This window comes from Engystomops pustulosus, chromosome 2, assembly GCF_040894005.1.
Source record: "Engystomops pustulosus chromosome 2, aEngPut4.maternal, whole genome shotgun sequence".
In the NCBI taxonomy this organism is placed as follows: Eukaryota; Metazoa; Chordata; class Amphibia; order Anura; family Leptodactylidae; genus Engystomops; species Engystomops pustulosus.
In genome coordinates, this window is record NC_092412.1 from 17,600,121 (window position 1) to 17,619,322 (window position 19,202).

General features: G+C 46.3%; 1 protein-coding gene across 1 annotated transcript; it reads left to right on the forward strand.

Annotated features, from left to right (window-relative positions):
- The first annotated feature begins 4,701 nt into the window (after positions 1–4,701).
- On the forward strand, positions 4,702–11,078 carry NEU3 (neuraminidase 3). Its single transcript, XM_072133821.1, has 3 exons — positions 4,702–4,795; positions 7,137–7,339; positions 8,558–11,078. Exons 1-3 carry the CDS (start codon positions 4,786–4,788, stop codon positions 9,512–9,514), a joined length of 1,170 nt encoding a protein of 389 aa, XP_071989922.1. The 5' UTR covers positions 4,702–4,785; the 3' UTR covers positions 9,515–11,078.
- Positions 11,079–19,202: the final 8,124 nt, after the last annotated feature.

Below are 19,202 nucleotides of genomic sequence, written 5' to 3' on the forward strand. Positions count from 1 at the left end.
GAGCCTGGAAGAGAGGGGAGGAGGGGGACGAGAGGACAGAGGAGCCTGGAAGAGAGGGGAGGAGGGGGACGAGAGGACAGAGGAGCCTGGAAGAGAGGGGAGGAGGGGGACGAGAGGACAGAGGAGCCTGGAAGAGAGGGGAGGAGGGGGACGAGAGGACAGAGGAGCCTGGAAGAGAGGGGACGAGGGGGACGAGAGGACAGAGGAGCCTGGAAGAGAGGGGACGAGAGGACAGAGGAGCCTGGAAGAGAGGGGAGGAGGGGGACGAGAGGACAGAGGAGCCTGGAAGAGAGGGGAGGAGGGGGACGAGAGGACAGAGGAGCCTGGAAGAGAGGGGACGAGGGGGACGAGAGGACAGAGGAGCCTGGAAGAGAGGGGACGAGGGGGACGAGAGGACAGAGGAGCCTGGAAGAGAGGGGAGGAGGGGGACGAGAGGACAGAGGAGCCTGGAAGAGAGGGGAGGAGGGGGACGAGAGGACAGAGGAGCCTGGAAGAGAGGACGGAAGGGGACGAGGGGTCTGGAGGGGGACGAGAGGACAGAGGAGCCTGGAAGAGAGGGGAGGAGGGGGACGAGAGGACAGAGGAGCCTGGAAGAGAGGGGAGGAGGGGGACGAGAGGACAGAGGAGCCTGGAAGAGAGGGGACGAGGGGGACGAGAGGACAGAGGAGCCTGGAAGAGAGGGGAGGAGGGGGACGAGAGGACAGAGGAGCCTGGAAGAGAGGGGAGGAGGGGGACGAGAGGACAGAGGAGCCTGGAAGAGAGGGGACGAGGGGGACGAGAGGACAGAGGAGCCTGGAAGAGAGGGGACGAGGGGGACGAGAGGACAGAGGAGCCTGGAAGAGAGGGGAGGAGGGGGACGAGAGGACAGAGGAGCCTGGAAGAGAGGGGAGGAGGGGGACGAGAGGACAGAGGAGCCTGGAAGAGAGGGGAGGAGGGGGACGAGAGGACAGAGGAGCCTGGAAGAGAGGGGAGGAGGGGGACGAGAGGACAGAGGAGCCTGGAAGAGAGGGGAGGAGGGGGACGAGAGGACAGAGGAGCCTGGAAGAGAGGGGAGGAGGGGGACGAGAGGACAGAGGAGCCTGGAAGAGAGGGGAGGAGGGGGACGAGAGGACAGAGGAGCCTGGAAGAGAGGGGAGGAGGGGGACGAGAGGACAGAGGAGCCTGGAAGAGAGGACGGAAGGGGACGAGGGGTCTGGAGGGGGACGAGAGGACAGAGGAGCCTGGAAGAGAGGGGAGGAGGGGGACGAGAGGACAGAGGAGCCTGGAAGAGAGGACGGAAGGGGAAGAGGGGGACGAGACGACAGAGGGGTCTGGAGGAGGAGGACAGGGGTCTGGAGGAGGAGGACAGAGGGGTCTGGTGGAGGAGGAGGACAGAGGGGTCTGGTGGAGGAGGAGGAGGAGGACAGAGGGGTCTGGTGGAGGAGGAGGAGGAGGACAGAGGGGTCTGGTGGAGGAGGAGGACAGAGGGGTCTGGTGGAGGAGGAGGAGGAGGACAGAGGGGTCTGGTGGAGGAGGAGGGGGAGGACAGAGGGGTCTGGTGGAGGAGGAGGAGGAGGACAGAGGGGTCTGGTGGAGGAGGACAGAGGGGTCTGGAGGAGGACAGAGGGGTCTGGAGGAGGACAGAGGGGTCTGGTGGAGGACAGAGGGGTCTGGTGGAGGAGGAGGAGGACAGAGGGGTCTGGTGGAGGAGGAGGAGGACAGAGGGGTCTGGTGGAGGAGGAGGACAGAGGGGTCTGGTGGAGGAGGAGGACAGAGGGGTCTGGTGGAGGAGGAGGACAGAGGGGTCTGGTGGAGGAGGAGGACAGAGGGGTCTGGTGGAGGAGGAGGATGAGGAGGACAGAGGGGTCTGGTGGAGGAGGACAGAGGGGTCTGGTGGTGGAGGAGGATGAGGAGGACAGAGGGGTCTGGTGGAGGAGAAGGACAGAGGGGTCTGGTGGAGGAGGACAGAGGGGTCTGGTGGTGGAGGAGGATGAGGAGGACAGAGGGGTCTGGTGGAGGAGGAGGACAGAGGGGTCTGGTGGAGGAGGAGGAGGAGGACAGAGGGGTCTGGTGGAGGAGGAGGAGGAGGACAGAGGGGTCTGGTGGAGGAGGAGGACAGAGGGGTCTGGTGGAGGAGGAGGAGGACAGAGGGGTCTGGTGGAGGAGGAGGAGGACAGAGGGGTCTGGTGGAGGAGGAGGAGGAGGACAGAGGGGTCTGGTGGAGGAGGAGGAGGAGGACAGAGGGGTCTGGTGGAGGAGGAGGAGGACAGAGGGGTCTGGTGGAGGAGGAGGAGGACAGAGGGGTCTGGTGGAGGAGGAGGACAGAGGGGTCTGGTGGAGGAGGACAGAGGGGTCTGGTGGAGGAGGAGGAGGACAGAGGGGTCTGGTGGAGGAGGAGGAGGACAGAGGGGTCTGGTGGAGGAGGAGGAGGACAGAGGGGTCTGGTGGAGGAGGAGGACAGAGGGGTCTGGTGGAGGAGGAGGACAGAGGGGTCTGGTGGAGGAGGAGGACAGAGGGGTCTGGTGGAGGAGGACAGAGGGGTCTGGTGGAGGAGGAGGAGGACAGAGGGGTCTGGTGGAGGAGGAGGACAGAGGGGTCTGGTGGAGGAGGAGGACGACAGAGGGGTCTGGTGGAGGAGGAGGAGGACAGAGGGGTCTGGTGGAGGAGGAGGAGGACAGAGGGGTCTGGTGGAGGAGGAGGAGGACAGAGGGGTCTGGTGGAGGAGGAGGACAGAGGGGTCTGGTGGAGGAGGAGGACAGAGGGGTCTGGTGGAGGAGGAGGACAGAGGGGTCTGGTGGAGGAGGAGGACAGAGGGGTCTGGTGGTGGAGGAGGACAGAGGGGTCTGGTGGAGGAGGAGGACAGAGGGGTCTGGAGGAGGAGGACAGAGGGGTCTGGTGGAGGAGGAGGAGGAGGACAGAGGGGTCTGGAGGAGGAGGACAGAGGGGTCTGGTGGAGGAGGAGGAGGAGGACAGAGGGGTCTGGTGGAGGAGGAGGAGGAGGACAGAGGGGTCTGGTGGAGGAGGACAGAGAGGTCTGGTGGAGGAGGACAGAGGGGTCTGGTGGTGGAGGAGGATGAGGAGGACAGAGGGGTCTGGTGGAGGACAGAGGGGTCTGGTGGAGGAGAAGGACAGAGGGGTCTGGTGGAGGAGGAGGAGGACAGAGGGGTCTGGTGGAGGAGAAGGACAGAGGGGTCTGGTGGAGGAGGAGGACAGAGGGGTCTGGTGGAGGAGGAGGACAGAGGGGTCTGGTGGAGGAGGACAGAGGGGTCTGGTGGAGGAGGACAGAGGGGTCTGGTGGTGGAGGAGGATGAGGAGGACAGAGGGGTCTGGAGGAGGAGGAGGACAGAGGGGTCTGGTGGAGGAGGACAGAGGGGTCTGGTGGAGGAGGACAGAGGGGTCTGGTGGAGGAGGACAGAGGGGTCTGGTGGAGGAGGACAGAGGGGTCTGGTGGAGGAGGACAGAGGGGTCTGGTGGAGGAGGACAGAGGGGTCTGGTGGAGGAGGACAGAGGGGTCTGGTGGTGGAGGAGGATGAGGAGGACAGAGGGGTCTGGAGGAGGAGGAGGACAGAGGGGTCTGGTGGAGGAGGACAGAGGGGTCTGGTGGTGGAGGAGGATGAGGAGGACAGAGGGGTCTGGTGGAGGAGAAGGACAGAGGGGTCTGGAGGAGGAGGAGGAGGACAGAGGGGTCTGGTGGAGGAGAAGGACAGAGGGGTCTGGAGGAGGAGGAGGAGGACAGAGGAGGAGGAGGACAGAGGGGTCTGGTGGAGGAGGACAGAGGGGTCTGGTGGAGGAGAAGGACAGAGGGGTCTGGTGGAGGAGGAGGAGGACAGAGGGGTCTGGTGGAGGAGGAGGAGGACAGAGGGGTCTGGTGGAGGAGGAGGAGGACAGAGGGGTCTGGTGGAGGAGGAGGAGGAGGAGATGGATGTAAATGGGAGACGTGTTATGTGGACACGTTTCTGCAGTACTTGGTGATCAGGTTCTGGTGATGGAGGTTTTGGGGTGTTAGAGGTGGCACCATTCACCCAGAATGGAGACTACAAGTCTTCTCCGCCAGCACCTGTGTTGTAGGGAGAGTCTTCCCTGGCGCATGTGTCAGGTGCTCTGCACTCAGGTGAGATAAAGCCCAGCGCTCCCCCTGGTGGTGGCCGAGGGTAGATACAATTATATCATTTCTACAGCTAGTGATTCACATGGTGCTGATAGATCTAAGTAAATCAACCAATGTTTTCCATACTGATTAAAATACTGACTAAATGCAGATATTAACATAAATAACACTAAGTCTGTATAACAATCCCTAAAAATACAAGTATCCTATGGAAAGTGCAACAAAATGATATTTACTGACACATGCACAATAGTCACCTCCAGGTAAAGCAGAGACATTACCGCTCCGTTGCCTGTAATAATAACATTATGTAGTGTTCACACCTGCGGTAGAGGCTCAGCATCAGCTGGATGCGTTTCTATAAGGGAGCTTGCAGTTCCCGTGCAGGGATACACTGACGCCTTGTGACAGCTGCATCCTCCTATATATAACCCTAGATCCGGGTCACCTGACAGATCAAATATCACAGCCGGAAGCTCCTCGTCACTAGAGGCGGCGCTGATCTGGACTATGTGCAGTGCTATGGGGGCGCCATTTTACCTGCGTCTTTACGTGGGCAAACGAGGTAAAATGATCTCCACAAAAATGGCGGTAAGCGATGTTGGAGGGGACATTTCTTATCAACGAGATTATCCTGTTCAGGGTTTTGATTCTAACACTGACTGTACAGGAAAGCTGGAGCTGAGGCTTCACTCACAATGTGTACAGGTCTGTATATACAGCGGCGTCTGTGTAATGCCCTGTGCTCAGTGTTATACTGTCCTCACCTCAACCTGTGACCTGTGATCTATATACACAGATTAGATACATAGCTCACTATCACACAGGATAGGATTAGATACACAGCTCAGCAGACAGTATCACACAGGAGAGGATTAGATACACAGCACAGCAGACAGTATCACACAGGAGAGGATTAGATACACAGCACAGCAGACAGTATCACACAGGATAGGATTAGATACACAGCTCAGCAGACAGTATCACACAGGATAGGATTAGATACACAGATCAGCAGACAGTATCACACAGAATGGGATTAGATACACAGATCAGCAGACAGTATCACACAGGATGGGATTAGATACACAGCTCAGCAGGCAGTATCACACAGGAGAGGATAAGATACACAGCTCAGCAGACTGTATCACACAGGATAGGATTAGATACACAGCTCAGCAGACTGTATCACACAGGATAGGATTAGATACACAGCTCAGCAGATGGTATCACACAGGATAGGATTAGATACACAGCTCAGCAGACAGTATCACACAGGAGAGGATTAGATACACAGCTCAGCAGTCTGTATCACACAGGATAGGATTAGATACACAGATCAGCAGACAGTATCACACAGGAAAGGATTAGATACACAGCACAGCAGATGGTATCACACATGATAGGATTAGATACACAGCTCAGCAGACAGTATCACACAGGAGAGGATTAGATACACAGCACAGCAGACAGTATCACACAGGATAGGATTAGATACACAGCTCAGCAGACAGTATCACACAGGATAGGATTAGATACACAGATCAGCAGACAGTATCACACAGAATGGGATTAGATACACAGATCAGCAGACAGTATCACACAGGATGGGATTAGATACACAGCTCAGCAGACAGTGTCACGCAGGATAGGATTAGATACACAGCTCAGCAGGCAGTATCACACAGGAGAGGATTAGATACACAGCTCAGCAGACTGTATCACACAGGATAGGATTAGATACACAGCTCAGCAGACTGTATCACACAGGATAGGATTAGATACACAGCTCAGCAGATGGTATCACACAGGATAGGATTAGATACACAGCTCAGCAGACAGTATCACACAGGAGAGGATTAGATACACAGCTCAGCAGTCTGTATCACACAGGATAGGATTAGATACACAGATCAGCAGACAGTATCACACAGGAGAGGATTAGATACACAGCTCAGCAGACAGTATCACACAGGAGGGGATTAGATACACAGCTCAGCAGCCAGTATCACACAGGATAGGATTAGATACACAGCTCAGCAGACAGTATCACACATGATAGGATTAGATACACAGCTCAGCAGCCAGTATCACACAGGATAGGATTAGATACACAGCTCAGCAGGCAGTATCACACAGGATAGGATTAGATACACAGCTCAGCAGACAGTATCACACAGGATAGGATTAGATACACAGCTCAGCAGCCAGTATCACACAGGAGAGGATTAGATACACAGCTCAGAAGGCAGTATCACACAGGATAGGATTAGATACACAGCACATCTGACTGTATCACACAGGAGAGGATTAGATACACAGCTCAGCAGACAGTATCACACAGGATAAGATTAGATACACAGCTCAGCAGACAGTATCACACAGGATAGGATTAGATACACAGTTCAGCAGACAGTATCACACAGGAGAGGATTAGATACACAGTTCAGCAGACAGTATGACACAGTATATGATTAGATACACAGCTCAGCAGACAGTATCACACAGGAGAGGATTAGATACACAGCTCAGCAGACAGTATCACACAGGGTAGGATTAGATACACAGCTCAGCACACAGTATCACACAGGATAGGATTAGATACACAGCTCAGCAGACAGTATCACACAGGATAGGATTAGATACACAGTTCAGCAGACAGTATCACACAGGAGAGGATTAGATACACAGTTCAGCAGACAGTATCACACAGTATATGATTAGATACACAGCTCAGCAGACAGTATCACACAGGAGAGGATTAGATACACAGTTCAGCACACAGTATCACACAGGATAGGATTAGATACACAGCTCAGCAGACAGTATCACACAGGATAGGATTAGATACACAGTTCAGCAGACAGTATCACACAGGAGAGGATTAGATACACAGTTCAGCAGACAGTATCACACAGGAGAGGATTAGATACACAGCTCAGTAGACAGTATCACACAGGATAGGATTAGATACACAGTTCAGCAGGCAGTATTACACAGGAGAGGATTAGATACACAGTCTTAAAGCCGGTTGTCCTGTGACTTGCAGAGATGTCGGGGGTCTCCTCTCCGGATGCTGTGACCCTCTTCCAGCAGGACCCCTCTGGTGTCACGTACCGTATCCCGGCTCTGCTACATATCCCGCAGCCTCCCGTCTTTTTGGCCTTCGCTGAAAAGCGTTCATCTCCGAAAGACCAGGACGCCTTGTACCTAGTGATGAGGAGAGGGGTCCTGGAGCCTGGTGGGGTGAAGGTAAGGGGGTCCGTGCCATGTATCGGGGGACTATATTACATATTAGGGGGTGTTACTATTAGATAAATCCCTATTTCACAGTTCTGCTTAACACACACACAGAGGTCTGATTACAGGGAAAATACAACACTGGCTGCAGGGAGCACAGGGCACAGCAGTGTGAGGACACGCCACAATATTAGAGTATTAATCCATAGCTCACAGTCCTGCTGCTAATAACAATATACACATTTTAGAATAAGGTTAGTGTATTATGTGCCCACTCGCTGGTGTGCACCACCTGCTATGACAGTAGTTAAACAGTAGGGGTCAGGGTGTAGTAGGGAAAGAAGTGAGTGTATATACATCATACATACAACACACATACAACATATATACATACATACATAGAATATACATCATATATACATACATACACACATATAACATACATATAACATACATACACACATACAACATATATACATACATACAATATACATCATACATACATACAACATATATACATACATACATATAACATACATACATACATATAACATACATACATACACACATATAACATACATACATACACACATATAACATACATACATACACACATATAACATACATACATACACACATATAACATACATACATACACACATACATACATACACACATACAACATCATATATACAACATATATATATATACATACATATAACATACATACACATGCAACATATATAAATACATACAATATACATCATATATAGATACAACATATATACATACAACACACATACAACATATATAGATACATATAACATACATGCACACATATAACATACATACATACATACAATATACATCATATATACATACATACAACATATATACATACACACATACAACATATATACATACACACAACATATATACATACACACAACATATATACATACAACATATATACATACATATAACACACATACAACATATATACATACATACACACATACAACATATATACATACATACATATATACATACATATAACACACATACAACATATATACATAAATATAACACACATACAACATATATACATACATACATACACACATACAACATATATACATACATACATATAACATAAATACACACATACAATATACATATATACATACATACAGAAAAGTCTGACTATAGATCTCTCCGTTGTCCTTGCAGTGGGAGTCCATGATGGAGGTGAGGGAGGCCAAGTTACCGGGTCACCGGACAATGAACCCCTGCCCTCTGTATGATCCCAAAACCAAGACCATCTTCCTCTTCTTCATTTGTGTCAAATCCAACTGGTCTGAGTGGTGGCAGATCCTGAGCGGCAGGAACGCGGCCCGGCTCTGCTACGTCACCAGCCACGACCACGGGAAATCCTGGAGCCTCCCGAAAGACGTGACGGAGGAGGTGCTGGGCGCGGAGGTGAAGAAGTGCGCCACGCTTGCGGTGGGTCCAGGTCACGGGGTGTCCTCACCCTCGGGCAGGCTGGTAGTCCCGGCGTACATGTATTACATACACTCCCGGGTGTGTGGGCTGCCTGTGCCCTGCAAGACCAAACCCCACTCCTTCATCTTCTACAGCGACAACTGCGGCCAGACCTGGCACCGGGGCGGCACGCTGTGGAGCCGGGACACGGTGGAGTGTCAGGTGGCTCCCGTCCTTTGCAGCAACGGTAGTGACCTGCTTTACTGCAGCGCCAGAACCAGTCAGCATTACCGGGTGGAGGCCACCAGCGGACCCCTAGACATGGAGTTTGGGGACGCCCACTACAATAAGAGCCTATGTGAGCCTCCGCATGGATGCCAGGGAAGCGTGGTGACATACCACCCCATGGAGGACCACCAGCCGGACATCACACAGCCCTCGTCCTGGCTCCTCTACTCCCACCCCACCAGCAGCCGGGAACGGGTGGACCTGGGGATCTACCTGAACAAGTCTCCCCTCCTGCCCTCCAGCTGGCACCCCCCCTGGGTCATCAATGAGGGGCCCAGCGGGTACTCGGACCTGGCTGTCTGCCAGGAGGACCACAGCTTTGCCTGTCTGTACGAATGTGGAAAGGACGCGTGTGAGAAGATCAACTTCCGGAGGTTCACAGTACAAGAGCTGCTGGACAATTCCTCTAACACCTGATTGTCTTATACTCACACTGCTGTGCTCTGTGCATGCAGCTGCTGCAGCGCCTCTTCCCTATGCTCCAAAAAAATAGCTGTACCCCTATTCTGATTGGATACTACAGCAGTTACTTCTAGAGGAGGGGGAACCGTGTGGAGCAGAGCACAGCAGTGTGAGGACACGCCCCCAGTGCACTTGAAAAAGCTGGAATATAAATCCATATATTATCAATAAATACTACTCAGTAATTAACCCCTTACCGACATGTGACGTATTAATATGTCACATGTCAGTTATGGGTGTATGGACAGGGATAACGGGCTGAGCCCTCTCCATACAAGGTGGGTGCCAGCACCGAACGCGGGTGTTAACCCTTTAATCGCTCTCGACAAAGTTGCATATTGTTACCACGATAGCCTCTTGTCATACAAAGACCCTGTTTTAGCTGATTGTTATAGATAATGTGTAAAATCCCCATACACTGCCATGCTATAGTAACGCAGTATATGGTAGGATCAATCAGACAACCTAGGGTTAAAGTTCCCTAGGGGGTCTGAAAAATAAATAAATAAAAAAAAAAAAACTAATCAAAAACTAAATTCTAATCATAAACAGCGGAAATCCTAAACGTGTTATGTATGGCTGCGTCCCAAAATGTCCGATATACCAAGATATAATAACGGTTATTCCCGGCGCTTAAACCCCTAATGGAAAATGGCGCCCAAAGCTGAAAATGCCACTTTTTTTTTTGCCATTTTGCAACATATAAAATTGTAATAAAAAGTGATCGAAAGCTCGTACAGTCCTCAAAATAGCATCAATGAAAACGTCACCTCATCTTGCAAAAAATGACACCACCCACAGCTCCGTGCACCGAAGGGTGACAAAGTTATTAGCGCCAGAAGATGGCGAAATGAAGAATTTTTTTTTTTTTATACAGGTTTTAATTTTTGTAAATGTATGAAAACAATATATAAAACTATATATGTGTCGACCCACTGACCCAAAGAATGAAGCAGACCTGTCATTTGGGGAGCAGAGTGAAAGGCGTAAAAACCAAGCCACGAAAAAATGGCGCAAATTCACAATTTTTTTTCTCCTGCTTCCCAGTACCCGGCAGGGAATATTAAATACCGTCACTCTGAAGTGCAAACTGTTACACAAAAACCAAGTCCTCACACGGCTCCCTACATGGGAAAATAGAAAAGATTTTTGCAGGTGGGGAGTGAAAAATGGAAACGCAAAAAAGTTCCTGGTCGTTAAGGCGTTAATGAACACTACTGACATATTAATTAATACTAATCTTCAGAATTTTTAATTAATACTAATCAGAACTTATTAATGGATACAACTCAATTATTAATGAATACTGCTCAGTTATTAATTAATACTACTCACAATTTATTAATGGATACCACTCGCTTATTAATAAATACGTCTCAGAATGTATTAATAATTACTCAGTTACAAATACTCATTTATGAATTAATACTACTCCTCAGCATGTATTAATAAATACTAATCAGAACTTATTAATGAACACTACTCACTTATTAATTAATACTACTCTTCAGACTGTATGAATGAATGCTAATTAGAACTTATTAATTAATACTACTCACGTTTTAATTACTAAGCAGTTACTAATGAATACTAACAATTTATTAATGAATACTACTCATTTATTAATTGATACTACTACTCAGAATGTATTAATGAATACTAATCAGAACTTATTAATGGATACTACTCAGTTATTCATTTATACTACTCCTCAGAATTTATAAATGGAGACTACTCAGTTATCAATTAATACTTATCAGAATTTAATAATGAAGACTACTCATTTATTAATTGATACTTCTCATGATTAATTAATAATTACTACTATTTATTGACTAATACTACTCAGTTATCAATTAATACTACAATATTTTTCGGATTATAAGGCGCGCTGGATTATAAGGATGAATGACCAGCAGGTGGCAGACCTGTGCACAGTTCAGGGCAGCTGTTGTCTGTAAGTGCGTTTCATAAATAAGGCGCACTGGACTATAAGGAGCACCTTCGATTTCTGAGAAAATCAAAGGATTTTTTTGTGCGCCTTATAGTCTGGAAAATACAGTAATCCGAATGTAATGATGAATAAATACTAGTACTTATTAATAATAAGTGCTACTCAGAACGTATTAAGGAATACAACTCGCTTATTAATTAATACTTCTCGTGATTTATTAATAATTACTACTAATTATTGATGACTACTACTCAGTTATGATTTAGTACTACTGATAATTTATTAATGAATACTTATTATTTACTAATTAATACTCACTTATTAATGAATACTTATTATTTACTAATTAATACTCACTTATTAATGAATACTTATTATTTACTATTTAATACTTATTAATGAATACTTATTAATTACTAATTAATACTCACTTATTAATGAATACTTATTATTTACTAATTAATACTCACTTATTAATGAATACTTATTATTTACTATTTAATACTCACTTATTAATGAATACTTATTATTTATACTCACTTATTAATGAATACTTATTATTTACTAATTAATACTCACTTATTAATGAATACTTATTATTTACTATTTAATACTCACTTATTAATGAATACTACTCAGAATTAATGCATTTTCTTGCACCATATGTGACTGATTAGTTTAATACCTTTAGGTGGGGTCATGTGACTCCGGAGGAAATGTTTGGGGCGAAGATGATAACAATTTCTACATCTGGAGAAAATGGTTTTTATTAGTTGAAAACTTTTGTCCAATTTCACAACTGAAAAGCGATGTAAAGATTTTGGCTTCCATCCCCTCCTCCAGAAATCACTTTCGCTTTCCCAGAGTCTTTATGTCGCTATGTCCCTGTGTACAAACCCATCGGTCAGAGGTCAGAGAAATTTAGTGGAAGACGAGGGCGCCCCCTTTCGCCTTTGATTTTTAATTTACCTCTAGGACCTCATGTACAATCCACTAAGGTAAAACTCTTCTAGTTGCCCATGGCAACCAATCAGAGCTTAGCTTTCATTTTATAAACAGCTGTGGGAAAATGAAAGCTGAGCTCTGATTGGTTGCCATGGGCAACCTGCTCTAAGTGACATGATTAATCTCCCCCAATTGATCTAAAAGTAAATGCTTTCAATGAATTGCTCGTCGGAAATGACAAATAGACTTTCGGCCGATTTTGCTTTCGTTTGGGCGCAGAATCTTACCCATAATACTTTTATTTTCCTTTCTCTTATGTTGGTGTACGTTTACTTACATATTGGGAGACATTGATCGCTTGTTTTTGGCTTTTTTTTTTTAATGCAATTTTTTGGCGTAGTTAGTAAATTTGTCTTTAATTTGCGACTTTTTTGGGTGCAAGCAAAACTCCGGCACTTAGACCGGCAGCACAAGTAACGTTTTGAACCCATTTTTGGGCCTTTTTTAAGCAGTCCCTTAAAAAATGATTTTTTTTTTTTTTAAAAGTAAGCGTTTTTTGAAAACACATCCGTTTTTGACCGGTTTTTACCAATTATCTTAATAAAAACGGCTCAAAAACTGATGCGCTTTCGACAGTTTTTTTCCAATTATCTTAATGAGGATAATTGGATAACGGACAAAAACGGTTAAAACCAGATACGTTTTTTAAAAATGCACACGTTTTTTAACGGACAGCCCAAAAACGGCCTAGAAACGGGTTCAAAACGCCACGTGTGCCACCGGCCTTTGTGATTTTTACTGTTTATTTCGTTTTATATCAAAACCACTAACATGTTAGATATCGCCGCGTCCCAAAATGTCCGATCTATCGAATTATAAAACTGGTTATTGCCGGTGGTGAACCGCATAAAGTGGAAATAGTGGGATTGGGGTTAGTGGGAAAAGTGAATTTTTACTTTTTTTTTATTTTTTCTTGACTCGAGTATAAGCAGAGTTTTTTGCTGAAAAATTCTGCTTATACTCGAGTATATACGGTATATACATTTGGTATCACTGTGATCGCACCAAATAATGAAGCAGACGTACCATTTGAAGCGCACGGTGAAAGTCGTAAAAACTGAGCCCACAAGAAAGTGACGCAATTGCAGTTTTTTATCCAATTTCACCACATTTGGAAGTTTTTTTCCAGCTTTCCAGTACATGGAATAATAAATAACATCACTGAGAAGTAAAATTTGTAAGCCCTCACACAGCTCAGTACACGGAAAAATGAAGAAGTTATAGATATTTGAATGCGGGGAGCAAAAAATTAGCGAAAAAAAAAGTCTGCGTCCTTAAGGGTTTAATAAGGCAAAACAACAACAAACTTAAATTACAAGACAAGAAAAGGAACAAACCAGGAGCAAAAAATAGACGAACCTGAAACTGATTAATGTCCCCCATTATTCCTTCTTTATCTTTTTCCCTCTTAAAGAAAATAATTATTAAAAAAAAAAAAAATAAATACGTATTTCACAGTCCTGCTGCTACTAACTTTATTCACAAAGTTATGAACAAAAAAAATTCAAAAATAGCGCCCCCTTTCCCTAAAACTAATATAATAATAAACAAAATACTAAACATGACCCCGTCTATCAACATATAAAAACGGTTATTTCCTGGCGGTCGACCCTGTAACGGAAAATAGCGGCCAAACGTCCGAAACTCCGCTTTTTCGACATTTAGCTAAATCAAAAAATGTCATAAAAAGTGATCAAAAGGTCAGGCAGTACCCAAAATGGTAGCAATATAAAGGGCATCATGTCCCGCAAAAAGTGACACCTTATTGGGGTCTGTCTGCGGAAGGATGAAAAAGTTATTAGCGTCAGAATAGGACAAAATGTAGAAAAAAATTTTGGGCGCAAAAGGTTTTAATTTTTTTGAAATTATTAAAACTTAATAAAACCTGTATAACTCTGGTATCCCAGCGATCGTACCGACCCAAGCAATATAGTAGACTTGTTATTTGGAGCGCACATGGCAAGGCGTAAAAACCGCGTCTACAAGAAAATGGCGCAAATGTATTTATTTTCTACAATTTTTATTGCATTTGGAATTTTTTTTCCAGCTTCCCAGTACATGGCATGAAATATAAAACACTGTCACCAGAAAGTACAGTTTGTTACACAGAAAACAAGCCCTCACACAGCTCCGTGAACTGAAAAGTAAATAAGTTATGGACGGGGAGTGAAAAATGGAAACGCAAAAAACGAAAATGGCCTTGTCTTTAAGGGTTAATATTCGTGCTCCCAGCATGCCCTGCATGATATTCTGCTTTACAGTCACTACAGACTACTACTACATGCATGGACAACTCCAGCCTGAGCATTACCCCTCCCCGCAATTCCTTATCACCACCACTAGAGGCAGCTCATATGATATCATTAAGGTATAGATACGAGGGCTTGCTGGGGGTTGTAGTCCTTACACATTTGGTGCATTCCTGACTAGATCTGTGGTTTTACCTCACAGGGCCATACCATTTTACAAAAAAAGGGGGTCAGGACTAAGCTGAATGTGGTCCCCAACAACTGCAGGAGATTCCTGGTCATGACTTCATGAACTAATAATTGGATAATCTGGAATCATGTGATATAATAAGAAATGCTGTGCCCCTATGATAACACTTCCTGTTCCTGCACCTTCTACCAGGAAGTGTTGCTAGAGGGTTAGAGAGTGAAGCTTCAGCTGCACAATTATATATAGAGACCCCCTTAAAGGGTCCACTTTGTCATGCTCCGCCCCTCCAGGCCCTGTAATGTGTATATCAGATACCACAAGCAATAGGCATACAGAGTGCAGGTGCATGGTAGGCGGAGCATGACACAATGGAAGTTTCCTTTATATCCTATCGTTGGGGGGAGGGGCCTGGGTGGCAGGTGTGTGACTATGGGGAAGGGGGCGGGGTGAATTGGATTGTCAGATGTTTTTGTGTATATAATGCTGCTAAATGTAGATAATGTAGGAGTTTATTGAATTAAAAAAATATATATATTTTAAGCTACTGTAAATGTATGTGCAGAAGTTTTGTCTCCTTAATGTTATTGCTTGATTTCTACTGATGGATCTGCAAGTTCAGAGCCCAGTGGGTGTTGCCTGCTTATGGAGCTACAAGTTAAGAGTTTAGCGGTTGCTCTTTGCTTAAAGAGCTACAGGTTCCCATCTGTCCGGCTTATGGAGATGCAGTGTTTTTCCTGCATTTAAAAAAAATTGACAGTAAACCTGTTTCACACAGGACAGGATTAGATACATAGTGCAGCAGTCAGTATCACACAGGATAGGATTAGATACACAGCTCAGCAGACAGTATCACACAGGATAGGATTAGATACATAGTGCAGCAGACAGTATCACACAGGATAGGATTAGATACACAGGTCAGCAGACAGTATCACACAGGATAGGATTAGATACATAGTGCAGCAGTCAGTATCACACAGGATAGGATTAGAAACATAGTGCAGCAGACAGTATCACACAGGATAGGATTAGATACACAGCTCAGCAGACAGTATCACACAGGATAGGATTAGATACATAGTGCAGCAGACAGTATCACACAGGATAGGATTAGATACACAGCTCAGCAGACAGTATCACACAGGATAGGATTAGATCCACAGCTCAGCAGACAGTATCACACAGAATGGGATTAGATACACAGCTCAGCAGACAGTATCACACAGGATAGGATTAGATACACAGCTCAGCAGACAGTATCACACAGGATAGGATTAGATACACAGCTCAGCAGACAGTATCACACAGAATGGGATTAGATACACAGCTCAGCAGACAGTATCACACAGGATAGGATTAGATACACAGCTCAGCAGACAGTATCACACAGGAGAGGATTAGATACATAGTGCAGCAGACAGTATCACACAGGATAGGATTAGATACACAGCTCAGCAGACAGTATCACACAGGAGAGGATTAGATACATAGTGCAGCAGACAGTATCACACAGGATAGGATTAGATACACAGCTCAGCAGACAGTATCACACAGGAGAGGATTAGATACTTAGTGCAGCAGACAGTATCACACAGGATAGGATTAGATACACAGCTCAGCAGACAGTATCACACAGGATAGGATTAGATACACAGCTCAGCAGACAGTATCACACAGGATAGGATTAGATACACAGCTCAGAAGACCGTATCACACAGGATAGGAGTAGATACACAGCTCAGCAGACAGTATCACACAGGATAGGAGTAGATACACAGCTCAGCAGACAGTATCACACAGGATAGGATTGGATACACAGTTCAGCAGGCAGTATCACACAGGATAGGATTAGATACACAGCTCAGCAGACAGTATCACACAGGATAGGATTAGATACACAGCTCAGCAGACAGTATCACACAGGATAGGATTAGATACACAGCCCAGCAGGCAGTATCACACATGATAGGATTAGATACACGATGCAGCAGACAGTATCACATATGGTAGGATTAGATACACAGCTCAGCAGACTTTATCACACAGGATAGGATTAGATACACAGCTCAGCAGTCAGTATCACACAGGATAGGATTAGATACACAGCTCAGCAGACAGTATCACACAGGAGAGGATTAGACACATAGTTCAGCAGACAGTATCACACAGGATAGGATTAGATACACAGCTATGCAGACAGTATCACACAGGATAGGATTAGATACACAGCTCAGCAGGCAGTATCACACAGGATAGGATTAGATACACAGCTCAGCAGACTGTATCACACAGGATAGGATTAGATACACAGCTCAGCAGACAGCATCACACAGGATAGGATTAGATACACAGCTCAGCAGACAGTATCACACAGGAGAGGATTAGATACACAGCTCAGCACACAGTATCACACAGGATAGGATTAGATACACAGCTCAGCAGGCAGTATCACACAGGAGAGGATTAGATACACAGCTCAGCAGACAGTATCACACAGGATAGGATTAGATACACAGCTCAGCAGTCAGTATCACACCGGATAGGATTAGATACACAGCTCAGCAGACAGTATCACACAGGATAGGATTAGATACACAGCTCAGCAGACTGTATCACACAGGATAGGATTAGATACACAGCACAGCAGACTGTATCACACAGGATAGGATTAGATACACAACTCAGCAGACAGTATCACGCAGGGTAGGATTAGATACACAGCCCAGCAGCCAGTATCACACAGGATAGGATTAGATACACAGCTCAGCAGACAGTATCACACAGGATAGGATTAGATACATAGCTCAGCAGACAGTTTTACACAGGATAGGATTAGATACACAGCTCAGCAGACAGTATCACACAGGATAGGATTAGATACACAGCTCAGCAGACAGTATCACACAGGATAGGATTAGATACACAGCCCCGCAGCCAGTATCACACAGGATAGGATTAGATACACAGCTCAGCAGACAGTATCACACAGGATAGGATTAGATACATAGCTCAGCAGCCAGTTTTACACAGGATAGGATTAGATACACAGCTCAGCAGACAGTATCACACAGGAGAGGATTAGATACACAGCTCAGCAGACAGTACCACACAGGAGAGGATTAGATACACAGCTCAGCAGACAGTATCACACAGGATAGGATTAGATACACAGCTCAGCAGACAGTATCACCCAGGATAGGATTAGATACACAGCTCAGCAGACAGTATCACACAGGAGAGGATTAGATACACAGCTCAGCACACAGTATCACACAGGATAGGATTAGATACACAGCTCAGCAGTCAGTATCACACAGGAGAGGATTAGATACACAGCTCAGCAGACAGTATCACCCAGGATAGGATTAGATACACAGCTCTGCAGACAGTATCACACAGGAGAGGATTAGATACACAGCTCAGCACACAGTATCACACAGGATAGGATTAGATACACAGCTCAGCAGTATCACACAGGATAGGATTAGATACACAGCTCAGCAGTATCACACGATTGCCCCTCCTAGTGGTGCCTCTTAGTATTACTGGGCAGCTCCCTCTGTGTTTTCCTTTATCAGGATACAGAAAGGAAACAGATGGTGTTAGTACAGGGAGGAGATCTGGTACAGTGTATCGGTGGGGCGCACAGTACAGGGAGAAGATTAGATACACAGACAGTATCACACAGCATAGGATTAGATACACAGCTCAGCAGAGGGTATCACACAGGAGAGGATTAGATACACAGCTCAGCAGAGGGTATCACACAGGATAGGATTATATACACAGTACAGTGTATCAGTGGGGCACAGTACAGGGAGGAGATCTGGTACAGTGTATCACTGGGTGGGGGGGCACAGTACAGGGAGGAGATCTGGTACAGTGTATCACTGGGTGGGGGGGCACAGTACAGGGAGGAGATCTGGTACAGTGTATCACTGGGTGGGGGGGGCACAGTACAGGGAGGAGATCTGGTACAGTGTATCACTGGGTTGTGGGGCACAGTACAGGGAGGAGATCTGGTACAGTGTATCACTGGGTGGGGGGGCACAGTACAGGGAGGAGATCTGGTACAGTGTATCACTGGGTTGTGGGGCACAGTACAGGGAGGAGATCTGGTACAGTGTATCACTGGGTGGGGGGGGCACAGTACAGGGAGGAGATCTGGTACAGTGTATCAGTGGGGCACAGTACAGGAAGGAGATCTGGTACAGTGTATCGGTGGGGCGCGCAGTACAGGGAGGA